This window comes from Oncorhynchus keta, chromosome 21 (assembly GCF_023373465.1).
Source record: "Oncorhynchus keta strain PuntledgeMale-10-30-2019 chromosome 21, Oket_V2, whole genome shotgun sequence".
Classification (NCBI taxonomy): Eukaryota; Metazoa; Chordata; class Actinopteri; order Salmoniformes; family Salmonidae; genus Oncorhynchus; species Oncorhynchus keta.
Window position 1 is genome coordinate 38,654,143 of NC_068441.1, and position 16,634 is coordinate 38,670,776.

A 16,634-nucleotide genomic window follows, 5' to 3' on the forward strand; every position below is an offset into this window, starting at 1 on the left:
CTGTGTACGTGTTATGGGTGGTTTGTTGATCTATTACAGTTACTGGGGAACTACAGCAAGGAGTGGTAATATCTGATAAGAAACTAAATACAAAAGCCTCAGTTTCGTAAAGCGTTAATCAGCAGTTGAAGCCTGTTTCGGTAAAAAACTGGGGAATGGGGCCGGAGAAATGTAACTAATCTCAAATTCATAGACAGAGCTATGGATGCAATCTGACGATCCATGATAGCAAACGTAACCATGTTTTGAGGCTATGTAGTGTTTGTTTACATTTACTTTGTTTACAAGCATTGAAGTAAAACAAGCGTATATTTGGGGTTTCGATGGGGTACTACAGTCGAACTAAACTCATGAGGCATTTATATCACACACACACACACACTGATTTCATTTGAGCAGATTTTGTCATAGGCAACGTAGCAAAAACATAGGTGAAGAAATAGTTATTGGCGGGAGGGGCAAGTACTTTCCCACCAGAGGGGCAGATTTGACTCATTCTGTTCACAGAAGTATATCTGTTGGGCCACCGTTAACATTTGGCAATAGAAAATAAGATATTAGCGTTCCAGCAATGCCGCACAAAAAGAGAAGCCATGCCCATGGCCATCATAAAAAGTCACAGGAGGTGAGTTTTCCGTTTAAAATTATTTTTGCAGTTTAGGCTACTTTTTCAGTCAACTTTTTAAAATTAAGAGACCTAGACCTAGAGGTGGCCATAACTGTGCAATCGATAAAGCAACGTTCCAACACATGCATGCGTTTGGATGCAGGAATGTCCGAAGAGTAAGCGCGAGTTTTGCCTCAATTGGCGTCATCTAACTCGTAGCCAGGTAGATGTCGTACTTTTTGTGACAAACTTTAAGAAACGATTTGCTGATATCCTTATGGATAAAGGAATAGGCTATATTACAAGAATCTGGCTTTGTTTGGGGCTTTAAAAAAAACGTGTTTTTGCATTACGCACGAATTGCGCAACCCAAAACACGTATTATGGTTTTGGATGAAAGGCTGTGAATGCAGTTCTACACTCGACTGTCAATTGGTTTTGCGGAAACGATAGACTCGTCGGTTAAACGTATCTAAAAAGACAAAGCAATATGCCGTAGAATGCAAACCTAGCAGTCACTTGACATCACCACAACCGCCCCATATAGACACTTCGTTTAGGGTAAGATCGTTATGTTCCCGAAACGTATGGGAAATAATTCTGCTTAAAAAAGACACGAGAAACAGGCTAGACTAGAGGCTACACATGTTCGGACAGAGGTATCCGTAGGCTATAGTCGATTCTTCTCATCTTAACTGCTTCTCACCGTTTTTCCCATGGCGTATGCTGCCTATTGGATGCTGCCTTGTGAGTATATGGCTATTAGCCAGCTATTTCTCATTCAACGTCTAAATTAACATAACATCCTTCAGGCAGTAATATATCTGGGCATGTGAAGCAGCATTATTTTAGACACTTAAAATACTTCCACTGTTGGAAACAAAACAGCCATTCCAACTATTGTCTTGGTAAAGTTGATTTATTAGTTTACAATGAGTAGTAGAATACACAAGAAGCTGTGATGTGAAATGAATCACATGTTATGTAGCATAAAAAAGGGTTGGGACACATTTCTTGGCAGGCTAGAACATAATTTAGTAGGGTGTGTGACTGTTTTAACTTTAGATATGATAAAATACACATTCAGCTGCAGGCACCATTGCTTGGAATTTTACATGTATGGAGAGACATTGGTGTTGATCACTCATTACCTTTAACTCTTATTTGGATAAAACATTACAGTATATCCAGTCTCTGAACATCTCCTGAGTGTGCAAGTTCAAGTTGAGACAGATTCATTATTTGTTATTTACATCTTCACTTGCACATATTGGCACATAAGGAGATAATTTTTGTTAATAAAGGTTAAAAAAAAAAAATTTGTGACACCAATATGGCAGTTACATACCACCATCTGAATTTTGATTGAACTTTTTACAGTATAATTTGACAGGGTTATGTTAGTTGGCTTGAAGTTGGCTGTTATGACACGTAAATGTCACTCTTAGAATATAATAAATGGGTATAATAATATTAATAATAAATGGCATTTAGCAGATGCTTTTATCCAAACAGACTTAGTCATGCGTGCATAGATTTTTTTGTATGGGTGGCCCCATCAGGAATCAAACCGACGATCCTGGCTTTCAAAGAAAATGGAGCATTACTTCATTGGCTTCATAACAATTATGGCTTTACTGAAAGTTAGGGACTTTACTGTAATATCCAAAACAATGCTAGTAACCTATCAGACAACAATAGGTGGAGATGACCACTTCCTTCCCAGACCCAGGTTGTTTTCTGTGGCTGTAACGGAATGCTCGGGTAGATAGCCAACAACAAGAGCAGACCGTAGAACTTTCCAAGGGTACAGTTAGTTATTGTATTTCAATTTGAATTTCAACAATCTTCACAGAATTGGAATTTAATTGGAATTAAATTGTTTGGACTGTTTGAATGGAATTGTAAAAACATGTAATCTGTGAAATTCAATTGAATTCAATATTTGTACAATTCCCACTTCCCATATAATTAATGCACTTAGTATCAAAAAATGTATTTTAGGGATTTGTTTTAAATAATTTAAACTAGTATTTATATATTTCCAGTATAGCTTTCTGAACAGGGACATGTGTGTGTCTTTTGCAGCAGAGAACAGCCTCTAGTACCACACTTGGAGAGCAGCAGGTGGATGACAGGCCCTATAATACTCAAGCTGCTGCAGCCTCTAAAGCTCAGGTAAGACCCTTCTAAACAATGTTCACATCATGGTGCATGCCAATTACCACTGTTAGTGCAGATGTGGTGCACTCAACTACACTTATGTGATGAATAACTGACTGAGAAGTAAAGACCTACAGTGTCGTGAAAAAGTTGTCACGCGGAGCAGAACAGGTGAACCCAAGAGCAGACTCCGATGCGGAGACTGGGATGAGGTAACCAAGGTATTTATTGAAACACAGGGGAAAGATTGAGTGCAGGCCAAGGGAAGCTAAGGCGGGTTGCAGGAAACCAGGTGCGGAGGCTGAGGCTGGAGCGAGAGGTGTAGGACCACAGTAAGCAGGTCCGGAGTGGAATCCAAGGGAGCCGTAGAGTGGGGAATCCAGGACAAAGTAGCAGGACTGACAGGAAGTTGGACTGGAGACAGGGACCAGAGTCAGAGCGGACAGAACTGTAGCAGAGCGGAAAACAGCGTCAGGCAAGGGGAAACCAGGAACAACCGGCTAGAAACATGGACTGACTGAGCAGAGATTACGATCTGGCAGTGTGGAAGAGGCAGGACTGAGTATATGCAGAGGTCTTGATTAGGGAACCGGTTGCACCCCCCCCCACACACACACACACAGAGGGAGAGAGCACTGGGGGAGTGGTGGCAGGTCAAGGAGACACAGGATGAGCACTAGAGGGCATTGCAGGAGCAGATGTGACAGGACAGTGAAGCATTTTCTGTCCTTTTGGCTGTAAATTTATGGGACCAAATACTTTAATTTTAACTATTTTAATACACGTAGTTGAATTAGTCCCAATACTTTTGCTCTTCTAAAATGGGGGACCATGAACAAAAAGTACAACAAATTTTAAGCTTTGGAATGGCCTAGTCAAATGCTTGGAAACTCACAAATATCACTGAGTTAAAGCAGTTCTGCATGGATGAGTCGGACAAAATCCTCCACAGCGACGTGAGAGACGGATCAACAACTACAGGAAGCTTTTGGTTGGAGCTAAAAGTGGCACAACCAGTTATTGAGTGTAAGGGGGCAATTACTTTTTCACACAGGGGCATTGGGTGTTGCATATCTTTGTTTATGAAATAAATGAAATAATTATGCAATTGTTGTGTTATTTGTTCACTCAGGCTCCCTTGATATTAGGTTTTGGTTGAAGATTTGAATTTCAGTATTAAAAATATGCAAAAGTAGATAAAATTAGAAAAGGGGCAAATACTTTTTCACAGAACTGTGTTAGCCTGGGAGTCAACAGCCAGACTTTCACTCTGGAGACTTTATCGCCCTCGAGTGGGGTAAAGAGGCATGTGCTCAGTTACAGGAATGAGTGGTGCAACAGGTGGTCATGCAGGCTGCTAATTTCACCATCCACTTGATGGGATCCCTTTCATTAGCCATCTCAGTGATTTGGGTTCACAAGGCTCTCTGGGACTTTGTTTTTTTGGTTCTTACTTCTGTACAAGTTTTTAGTCTACATTTTAAAGATTTTGTTGAGTTACAGTACATATAAGGAAATCAGTCAATCTAAATAAATAAATGAGGCCCTAATCTATGGATTTCACATGACTGGGCATGGGTGGGCCTGGGATGGCATAGGATGACCCACTGAGGAGCCAGGCCCAGCCAATCAGAATGAGTTTTTCCCTACAAAAGGGCTTTATTACAGACAGAAATACTACTGATTAGATCTGTATTCATTTCTAGCTGAAGGGACTTATGAGGGGACCAGGGGACTTATGACATAGCGTTTGGCAGTGGTTCCAGGTCTGGTGGGATTTGAGCAGTATGGGACTGTAATGAACGACATGTATCTAAATATAGTGAGGAGCCCCACTTCACCCGAGACTCCAGTTACACAGACAGAAACACGCAGCCCAGGCCAAGGGAAAACAGCCCAGTACAGATGTTGGGTCTTAATTTGATCATCTTTTGTCACAGATATTTTTCTGCGCATCATGAAATTCAAATGAGCTTTGAAAACCTACAGTTTTCTTTCCGTGCAGGGGCAGTCGAGTCACTCGGACCAGTGCGAGCTGGTTAAAAAAAGCACAAGACAGATTATTAATACATGTTCTACTGCTATTGCTGGCCTGTAGGTCATGTTACAACAATATTCCGATCTACACAAATGTATCTGAAATGCATCCATACATATTAACATGTGGCGTTTCATATAGCTAAATAACACAAGATAGATATTGGTCTCCACTACGACATACAGATGTCAAGTTTATCCAAAATGCAGCCGTACAGCAGGCTACACCTAAACTCTAGGCTACCCTAGCCTATCAAAACAAATGACACACAGGCCTATAATATCAGATGTAAAACAAGATGACATTGAGAATAGTGAGGTAGCCTATGGAATGGAGCGCAATGCCGCATGAAAGAGTTGCTTTGAAAAATAACTAAATTGACTTGACTTAGTTACACATTTAAAATATGGACAGTACAGGGATATTTTACCCCGATCTTGATAAGAAATGACCATACCAGACACTTTTATTTTAAAGACAGTTGTATTTAATGGATAACATGTATAGGACACAAATAAAATAATAACAGTAGGCTACACTCCGATGATAAAACCAACCAGAGGGCGAACATATCTTGAAAGACTGTGGTTGCAAGCTAGACTAACACCGACAGCATCTTTTAGGGATCTGGAATGAGGTGACCAATAATGTTTGCACTTGAGATCAGCTGTGCCGGTGAATTTATCATGTATTGATGGTTTAACAAGACATCAGCTGGCGTTAATCTAGTGCCATCGATGGTTGCAATATCCCCTTTGTTATTAGATCATATTCCAATACATTCTGTAGGCCAGCCATTAGCCTATCCTTTGTCAAACAATGAAAGGTGTGAAAAACAATAACAGGCTACTGTTTGTGTTTCCCTGGCCGAGTTGATGAGCTGATTTGGGCCATCAGGTGATTGACTGCTGTACTTTCAGTTTGATGCCGGCATTTGATGTCATCCTTGTGGAATGTAAGCCTATATTATGAGGATTTAATAATTAATTTTATAAAGCTGTCAAGATATTTGTGCATTTGAGCTTATCCAAAAACGATTTTGTTGATCTTAGATTGGAACCCATGCTGACTCTGGCATATGTGTGCTGAACCACACCGCCACTGAGGCCACCAATAATGTATTCTGCTTATTGCTTGCATTAAACATATACTGAAAATAAATATAAGGGGGTAATATATTTGATTGGAGATGTTTAATATGAGTCTGGAAGGAGGGTTTACAGTCTAGCCAGACACCTAGGTAGTTATAGTTGTCCACATATTCTAGGTCGGAACCATCCAGGGTGGTGATGCTAGTCGGGCGGGCGGGTGCGGGCAGCGAACGGTTGAAAAGCATGCATTTGGTTTTACTAGCGTTCAAGAGCAGTTGGAGGCCACGGAAGGAGTGTTGTATGGCATTGAAGCTCGTTTGGAGGTTAGTTAGCACAGTGTCCAAGGAAGGGCCAGAAGTATACAGAATGGTGTCGTCTGCGTAGAGGTGGATCAGGGAATCGCCCACAGCAAGAGCGACATCATTGATATATACAGAGAAAAGAGTCGGGCCAAGAATTTAACCCTGTGGTACCCCCAAAGCGACTGCCAGAGGTCCGTTGGGGACAAAGAATTAAAGGAGCAGATTTCTGTGCGTGGTAGAATAGATTCAGGGCATAATGTGCAGACAGGGGTATGGTGGGGTATGGGTACAGCGGAGGTAAGCCCAGACACTGAGTGATGATAAGAGAGGTTGTATCTCTGGATAAGCTGGTTATAATGCGTGAGGTCACCGCATGTGTGGGAGGTGGAACAAAGGAGGTATCAGAGGTATAATGAGTGGATCTAGGGGCTCCATTGTAAACTAAAACAATGATAACTAACCTAAACAACAGTATACAAGGCATATTGACATAGGAGAGAGACATACAGCGAGGCATAAAGTAATCACAGGTGTTGATTTGGAGAGTTAACTAAGAAAACAACGGGTGCGACAACATCAGTTAATCAGCTGGTAAAATGTCTCATGTTTGGCGGCTGCGGTTGTCTGGGGTATTGAGGCTCTGTTTCGCAAAGCACAACATTCCCAGCCGGACTCTGGGGAGGCCTGGCTAACCGGATGTTCGTTCCTGATTCGGTCCCAAGTCCTGGAATCGGCTCACTCCTCCAGGCTTAACTGTCGTCCTGGTACTCGTCGTACCCTGGCTTTTCTCCGACAGCACTTCTGGTGGCCCACCATGGCTCCTGATGTCTCGGCCTTTGTCGCTGCATGCATGGTGGGTTCCCAAAGCAAGACTACATGTTAAGCTCTGTCTGGTCTCTCTCCATCGCCCCCGGTCCCATATTTCCCTGGATTTTGTTACCGGGCTTCCTCCGTCAGATGGTAACACCCCAATCCTGATGGTGGTTGACAGGTTCTCCAAGGCCACCCATTTTATCCCTCTTCCTAAATTACCTTTCGCCAAGGAGACTGCCCAGCTCAACGTCTTCCGAATCCATGGACTTCCGGTCGACATTGTCTCAGATCGGGGTCCTCAGTTTTCGTCCCGGTTCTGGATGGCGTTCTGCACCCTTATCAGGTTGTCAGCCAGCAAGTCCTCCGGGTTTCATCCCCAGTCCAACGGCCAGTCGGCGCGAGCTAATCAAGATATGAAGATGGTACTCCGGTGTCTTGTTGCCAGTAACCCCACCACCTCAAGTCAGCAACTGGTCTGGGTGGAATATGCCAGGAACACTCTCCCCTGCTCGGCTACTGGACTGTCCCCCTTCGAATGCTCCGTTGGATATCAGCCCCTGCTCTTTCCAGAGCAATAAGTGGAGGTCAACATACGTACCTTCAGCCCAGATGTTCGGCGTACCTGGAAAAGAGCTCGGGTGGCTCTTCTCAAGACAACCTCCAGGTATCGTTGACATGCAGATCGCCACCGGACTCTGGCTCCTCGCTGTCGGGCCGAGGGTATGGTTGTGCACCCGGGACCTACCCCTTCGGGCAGAATCCTGTAAACTTTCCCCCGTTTCATTGGTCCTTTCCCCATTTCGAGAGTCATTCGTCCCACTGCTGTCCATCTGCTGTTGCCCCGTCCCCTCCGTGTTCACCCTACTTCATGTGTCCAGGATTAAGCCCTTGTCTCACAGTCCTCTGTCTTCCGTTTTCTAGGCCCATCTCTCCCCTGAGTCATCGATGGCCAGCAGGCATATACGGTGAGACGCCTCCTGAGGGTTCGACCACAGGGCAGGGGTTTCTAGTACCTGGATGACTGGGAGGTTTATGGTCCTGAGGAGAGGTGCTGGGTTCTTGCTAAAGACATCCTGGACCTGGCCTTCATTGCCAATATTAAACATTTTTAAAAATTCTCCCCTCGCCACCGACACCCTGGTCAGCCAGGTATGTGTCCAAGTAGGATGCCAGGTGGCGTCCCTAAAGGGGGAGGGGGGTACTGTCACGCACGGATCTGTTTCACCTGTTCTTGTGATTGTCTCCACCTCCTCCAGGTGTTGCTTATTTTCCAGAGTGTATTTATTCCTGTGTTTACTGTCTCTCTATGCCAGTTCGTCTTGTATGTTTTCATGTCAACCAGCATGTTTTCTATTCTCTTTTTCTTGTCTTCCCGGTTTTGACCCTTGCCTGTTTTCCTGGACACCATACCAACCTGCCTACCCTGACATTGAGCCTGTCTTCCACTATTTACCTCTTGGACTCAGAATCTGGTTTTGACCTTTTGCCTGTCCACGACCATTCTCTTGCCTACTCCTTTTGGATTATAAATAAACTACAAAGACTCTAACCATCTGCCTCCCGTGTTTGCATCTGGGTCTCACCTTGTGCCCTTATAGAACCAGGGTGGACACTAACCTGCCCCAGAGCAGACTGTCACAATCTTCTAGCTTTCAATAACGCACCCAGACATGCATGGAGGGCGCATGCAAAAGTACATACATGCACAACATTCAAATATGTGCACACTAATTCCCTTCAGAGAATTTAGATTTGCTTCATGTTATTGACTTTAATTTAAATATATCTTATCAAGTGATTCAAATCGAGCTAGTTCACAATGATTATTACCGACACTTGGTGGACAAAAGTAGTCAAATCTCTGAAACAAAACGCCACCATTTGGTGTTTTTAAATGACCATTTTGCCTCAGCTGGCCATCAATTTGAAATAATAGTTTCTGGGAGTACCTTATTTACCTCAACAGACTATATTCAATTATGCAATCGCAGATACACATTCTCTAGTTTCATTTGAACCATTTTATGTATATAATGTACTAAGCGCCTTGCAAAAATCAATGATTATCTTGATCCCTACTTATTGCAGAATAATTAACCTATATTAACTTGACAATTGTTTCTGGTGTTATCCCTAAGATTTAGGAAACGGCTCATGTCCTCCCCCCTACACAAAGGAAGAGATCATTCTGACGTACGGAAATTGGACGTTAGTTAACTTGCTTTTCCAAAGTTTTAGAATCCTTGGCCAACTCTCAGCTAATAACTTTAAACTTCTCATTCTATTCTAAATGTTCACCAGTCTGGATTTAGACCTGGACATTGCATAGTTCCAGCTGCTACGCTTGTTCTAGATCAGTGGTTCCCAAACTTTTTATAGTCCCGTACCCCTTCAAACATTCAACCTCCAGCTGCGTACCCCCTCTAGCACTAGGGTCAGCCCGCACTTAAATGTTTTTTTGCCATCATTGTAAGCCTGCCACACACACTATGCTATACATTTATTAAACATAAGAATGAGTGTGTTTTTGTCACAACCCGGCTTGTGGGAAGTGACAAAGAGTTCTTATAGGACCAGCACACAAATAATAATCAATAATTTTGCTCTTTATTTAACCATCTTACATAAAACCCAAATTGTGAATAAATCACCACAGGTTAATGAAAAGGGTGTGCTTTAAAGGATGTACATAACTCTGCAATGTTGGGTTGTATTGGAAAAAGTCTGTCTTAAATAATTTTCCACACAGTCTGTGCCTGTATTTAGTTTTCATTCTAGTGAGGGCCGAGAATCCACTCTCACATAGGTACATGATTGCAAAGGGGATCAGTGTCTTAACAGCGCAATTTGCCAAGGCAGGATACTTTGAGCGCAGCCCAATCCAGAAATCTGGCAGTGGCTTCTGATTAAATTTTCACAGAACTTGTTGCAATTTCGATGAGGCTCTCTTGTTCAGATATCGGTAAGTGGACTGGAGGCAGGGCATGAAAGGGATAACAAATCTAGTTGTTTGTGTCAGCCGTTTTGGGAAAGTACCTGTGTAATTGCGCACACAACTCACTAAGGTGCTTCACTTTATCACATTTGACATTGTCCGTAAGGTTGAGTTCATTTGCACACAAAAAATCATACAATGATGGAAAGACCTGTGTGTTGTCCTTGTTAATGCAGACAGAGAAGAGCTCCAACTTCTTAATCATAGCCTCAATTTTGTCCCGCGCGTTGAATATAGTTGCGGAAAGTCCCTGTAATCCTAGATTCAGATCATTCAGGCGAGAAAAAACATCACCCAGATAGGCCAGTTGTATGAGAAACTCATCATCATGCAAGCAGTCAGACAAGTAAAAATTATGGTCAGTAAAAAAAACTTAAAGCTCGTCTCTCAATTCCCCCAAAAAACGTGTCAATACTTTGCCACTTGATAACCAGCGCACTTCTGTATGTTGTAACAGCGGTACGTGGTCGCTGCCCATATCATTGCATAGTGCAGAAAATACAAGAGAATTCAGGGGCCTTGCTTTAATAAAGTTAAAAAATTTCACTGTAGTGTCCAAAACGTCTTTCAAGCTGTCAGGCATTCCCTTGGCAGCAAGAGCCTCTCGGTGGATTTGCTTGCACGCGCGTTACCACTCCACTATGTCTCCCTGTCTTGGCTTTTGCGCCATCAGTACAGATACCCACATGAGCAGCAGCTACGTTTGACTACATACAGACTGTTCGTGGAATTCCTGCGAAAGAGTAAAGGTTAATGTGATTGGATGTTAATTATTTGACTAGGCCCCCTGTATTTGACATTGTGTTGTTATTTCGCTAAACACTAGATGGTTTAATTTTATTTTTGGCAGTGAAATGAGGCTACTCAGGCAAGAAAAAAACCTCACCCAAATGTATAGCACCGTTGGATAATATAAATGGACTGTTTGAAAATGTGAAGAGAAAAAAAATGTTAGAGCTGCAATCTGACTTTGTTGCCGTACAGAAAGCCCTGGTTGGTTTAGAAGTTGTATTTAATGCGGGCAAGACTAAAAACACATTGTTCTGTAATTCTTGCAAAAATGTTTCAAATGTACTACATATTTATTCATTAGATGGTTTTTCCATCGATTGGGTTCCCGCCGATAAATACAATGCCTTGCGAAAGTATTCGGCCCCCTTGAACTTTCCGACCTTTTGCCACATTTCAGGCTTCAAACATAAAGATATAAAACTGTACTTTTTTGTGAAGAATCAACAACAAGTGGGACACAATCATGAAGTGGAACGACATTTATTGGATATTTCAAACTTGTTTAACAAATCAAAAACTGAAAAATTGGGCGTGCAAAATTATTCAGCCCCTTTACTTTCAGTGCAGCAAACTCTCTCCAAAAGTTCAGTGAGGATCTCTGAATGATCCAATGTTGACCTAAATGACTAATGATGATAAATACAATCCACCTGTGTGTAATCAAGTCTCCGTATAAATGCACCTGCACTGTGATAGTCTCAGAGGTCCGTTAAAAGCGCAGAGAGCATCATGAAGAACAAGGAACACACCAGGCAGGTCCGAGATACTGTTGTGAAGAAGTTTAAAGCCGGATTTGGATACAAAAATATTTCCCAAGCTTTAAACATCCCAAGGAGCACTGTGCAAGCGATAATATTGAAATGGAAGGAGTATCAGACCACTGCAAATCTACCAAGACCTGGCCGTCCCTCTAAACTTTCAGCTCATACAAGGAGAAGATTGATCAGAGATGCAGCCAAGAGGCCCATGATCACTCTGGATGAACTGCAGAGATCTACAGCTGAGGTGGGAGACTCTGTCCATAGGACAACAATCAGTCGTATATTGCACAAATCTGGCCTTTATGGAAGAGTGGCAAGAAGAAAGCCATTTCTTAAAGATATCCATAAAAAGTGTTGTTTAAAGTTTGCCACAAGCCACCTGGGAGACACACCAAACATGTGGAAGAAGGTGCTCTGGTCAGATGAAACCAAAATTGAGCTTTTTGGCAACAATGCAAAATGTTATGTTTGGCGTAAAAGCAACACAGCTCATCACCCTGAACACACCATCCCCACTGTCAAACATGGTGGTGGCAGCATCATGGTTTGGGCCTGCTTTTCTTCAGCAGGGACAGGGAAGATGATTAAAATTGATGGGAAGATGGATGGAGCCAAATACAGGACCATTCTGGAAGAAAACCTGATGGAGTCTGCAAAAGACCTGAGACTGGGACGGAGATTTGTCTTCCAACAAGACAATGATCCAAAACATAAAGCAAAATCTACAATGGAATGGTTCAAAAATAAACATATCCAGGTGTTAGAATGGCCAAGTCAAAGTCCAGACCTGAATCCAATCGAGAATCTGTGGAAAGAACTGAAAACTGCTGTTCACAAATGCTCTCCATCCAACCTCACTGAGCTCGAGCTGTTTTGCAAGGAGGAATGGGAAAAAATGTCAGTCTCTCGATGTGCAAAACTGATAGAGACATACCCCAAGCGACTTACAGCTGTAATCGCAGCAAAAGGTGGAGCTACAAAGTATTAACTTAAGGGGGCTGAATAATTTTGCACGCTCAATCTTTCAGTTTTTGATTTGTTAAAAAAGTTTGAAATATCCAATAAATGTCGTTCCACTTCATGATTGTGTCCCACTTGTTGTTGATTCTTCACAAAAAAATACAGTTTTATATCTTTATGTTTGAAGCCTGAAATGTGGCAAAAGGTCGCAAAGTTCAAGGGGGCCGAATACTTTCGCAAGGCACTGTATCTCGGCATTTGGATTGACAGACTTTATGTAAAAACACAAATACAGTTGTGCTAGTTAATAATCTCTTTTTAAAGAGATCTCTGTCCCTAAATAGCAGGAAGCAAAATTTACAGTCAACTTTCCTGCTAGTTCTTGACTATAGTGACACCATTTATCAGATTGCAGCAGCCTTAAACCTTTGGAATCCATCTGCCATAGCGCCCTTCACTTTATCACAGGTGACAGTTTTAATACTCAACCCTGCATCCTGTATTAAAAGGTTGGCTGGTCCTCAATAAAGTCTCGTAGATCACTTCATTATTCCCTTTTTGTTTACAGAACTCGACTACACAAGCTTCCGACTTACCTAACTTCTCTGTTAAGATATAAAAGAACCAACCTTGTGAACGGATTTGGTATAACTCTTGAGGTTCCTCGGGTCTCCACTGAACGAGGTAAATCTGTTTTAAAGCACCTCATTTCTGGAACCAACTAAAAAATACATTTAAATTGGATGTTCTGGTGCCACTCTGACAATTTAAAATATAGATTGGGGACCTTCTAATTAAGGAATGTAATTGTTTTTGTTGAATATTTGTGTTGTGATGTATTTTAATTGTTTTATATTGTATTTGATTTTACTTTTTGTATAAGAAATTGTGTAGGCAAGGCTCTCTTGTGACAGAGACCCTGGTCTCAATGGTGACTCCCTGCTTAAATAAAGGGAAAATAAAGTAAAAACAAAACAGGTTCCAGTATGTCTATGTTGTTCCCATAGGTGCAACAGCTGGTTTTACAGGCTTGGTGATCTTACACAACAAATGTTTAAAGGTGTGTCTGAAAGCGTGAGTGTGCTTGATGATGTGTGGACAAGACAAGTCTGGAATGTGTGTTTGTGTGTCTCAGTGTCTATCTATGTATGTTTGAATATGTAAGCTGTAAGAGTAGTGAGGCCACATTTAGATGCAACTGGTGGCAGAAGTGGGATCTGCAATAGCAACAGGTGCCTCCAGGTTCTAAAATGGTTACTCTGGCTGCATTTAGACAGGCATCCCACTTCTGATCTTTCTTTCACTAATTGGTCTTTTGACCACTTAGATCAGCTATGAAAATGATCTGATGTGAAATTATCTGATGTTATTGGTCAAAATACCAATTATTGGTAATAAAAACTATTGTGTATAAAACCCTGGATGACTGACAGGGGGCGCTGTATTGAAGCCACCACACAGTGATATTAGCACTCCTCAATTGTAAAAAAAATATTTTGAAAGCTATAGAAATGCATTTACATTCGTCTACATTCGTTAGACACCGTAATGCACACTTTTAAATTATATTATGTGAGCTAAAGTATTTTTGTTGTTGAGAGTACTAATGTTACTGTCCCCATGACAACAACAAAAATACAGGTACATTTATCTTTGAAAAATGTAATTTAAATACTGTAGAATTCCATTCATTCCTCTCAATGGCCAATGCATACTATTCAGGGTTGATATACATCATTGGTCTAAACCCAGCCTGTGTGTTTGCATACTGTTTCTATTACCTGACCAATGCACTGAAGATATAATTCACTGCTTGGTTCGTTCAATATCATTTTACAGGTACCATAGAGTTCTTTCACAATCTCAGTCATCTGGTCTTACTCCGTTTCTCACACTCAGTGTCCTTAGGTATATGGTGCAATGGGAGTGGCGTGGGTTCGAGGTACCTATTGACTAAGGTGCCTCGTGGTCAGTATTAGAACTGCTCCTAGTAGTTTAATACTGAGACTACACCTGGTAGTTTAATACTGAGACTACACCTAGCTAGTAGTTTAATACTGAGACTACACCTAGCTAGAAGTTTAATACTGAGACTACACCTGGTAGTTTAATACTGAGACTACACCTAGCTAGTAGTTTAATTAGGAGACTACACCTAGCTAGTAGTTTAATACTGAGACTACACCTAGCTAGTAGTTTAATACTGAGACTACACCTGGTAGTTTAATACTGAGACTACACCTAGCTAGTAGTTTAATACTGAGACTACATCTTGCTAGTAGTTTATTACAGAGACTACACCTAGCTAGTAGTTTAATACAGAGACTACACCTAGCTAGTAGTTTAATACAGAGACTACACCTAGCTAGTAGTTTAATACAGAGACTACACCTTTAATACTGAGACTACACCTTGCTAGTAGTTTAATACAGAGACTACACCTAGCTAGTAGTTTAATACAGAGACTACACCTAGCTAGTAGTTTAATACAGAGACTACACCTAGCTAGTAGTTTAATACAGAGACTACACCAAGCTAGTAGTTTAATACAGAGACTACACCTAGCTAGTAGTTTAATACTGAGACTACACCTTGCTAGTAGTTTAATACGGAGACTACACCTAGCTAGTAGTTTAATACAGAGACTACACCTAGCTAGTAGTTTAATACAGAGACTACACCTAGCTAGTAGTTTAATACGGAGACTACACCTAGCTAGTAGTTTAATACTGAGACTACATCTTGCTAGTAGTTTATTACAGAGACTACACCTAGCTAGTAGTTTAATACAGAGACTACACCTAGCTAGTAGTTTAATACAGAGACTACACCTAGCTAGTAGTTTAATACAGAGACTACACCTAGCTAGTAGTTTAATACAGAGACTACACCTAGCTAGTAGTTTAATACAGAGACTACACCTAGCTAGTAGTTTAATACAGAGACTACACCTAGCTAGTAGTTTAATACGGAGACTACACCTTTAATACTGAGACTACACCTTGCTAGTAGTTTAATACAGAGACTACACCTAGCTAGTAGTTTAAGACAGAGACTACACCTAGCTAGTAGTTTAATACAGAGACTACACCTAGCTAGTAGTTTAATACAGAGACTACACCAAGCTAGTAGTTTAATACAGAGACTACACCTAGCTAGTAGTTTAATACTGAGACTACACCTTGCTAGTAGTTTAATACGGAGACTACACCTAGCTAGTAGTTTAATACAGAGACTACACCTAGCTAGTAGTTTAATACAGAGACTACACCTAGCTAGTAGTTTAATACGGAGACTACACCTAGCTAGTAGTTTAATACGGAGACTACACCGAGCTAGTAGTTTAATACTGAGCCTACACCTAGCTAGTCGTTTAATGCATAGACTACACCTAGCTAGTAGTTTAATATGGAGACTACACCTAGCTAGTAGTTTAATACGGAGACTACACCGAGCTAGTAGTTTAATACAGAGACTACACCTAGCTAGTAGTTTAATACTGAGACTACACCTAGCTAGTAGTTTAATACGGAGACTACACCTAGCTAGTAGTTTAATACTGAGACTACACCTAGCTAGTAGTTTAATACGGAGACTACACCTAGCTAGTAGTTTAATACTGACACTACACCTGGTAGTTTAATACGGAGACTACACCCCACTAGTAGTTTAATACTGAGACTACACCTTGCTAGTAGTTTAATACGGAGACTACACCTGGTAGTTTAATTCTGAGACTACACCTAGCTAGTCGTTTAATACATAGACTACACCTAGCTAGTAGTTTAATACGGAAACTACACCTAGCTAGTAGTTTAATACGGAGACTACACCAAGCTAGTAGTTTAATACAGAGACTACACCTTGCTAGTAGTTTAATACGGAGACTACACCTAGCTAGTAGTTAAATACGGAGACTACACCTAGCTAGTCGTTTAATACAGAGACTACACCTAGCTAGTAGTTTAATACTGAGACTACATCTAGCTAGTAGTTTAATACTGAGACTACACCTAGCTAGTAGTTTAATACTGAGACTACACCTAGCTAGTAGTTTAATACTGAGACTCCACCTAGCTAGTAGTTTAATACTGAGACTACACCCAGCTAGT

At 41.4% G+C, this 16,634-nt stretch overlaps 1 protein-coding gene across 23 annotated transcripts in view; it reads left to right on the top strand.

The window, feature by feature from the left end:
- Positions 1–472: 472 nt before the first annotated feature.
- The window catches only part of cast (calpastatin), a 104,189-nt gene continuing 88,027 nt past the window's right edge, over positions 473–16,634 (top strand). For 9 of the 23 annotated variants that reach the window (XM_052473872.1, XM_052473875.1, XM_052473887.1 and 6 more), the window contains exons 1-2: positions 474–625; positions 2,696–2,785. In XM_052473872.1, the coding sequence (XP_052329832.1) occupies positions 572–625; positions 2,696–2,785 (144 nt within the window). In that variant the 5' untranslated portion in view covers positions 474–571. Of the gene's footprint in view, positions 626–1,315; positions 1,355–2,695; positions 2,786–16,634 lie in introns of those variants that run through there. The other 14 variants (XM_052473885.1, XM_052473889.1, XM_052473884.1 and 11 more) reach the window with 4 other exon arrangements.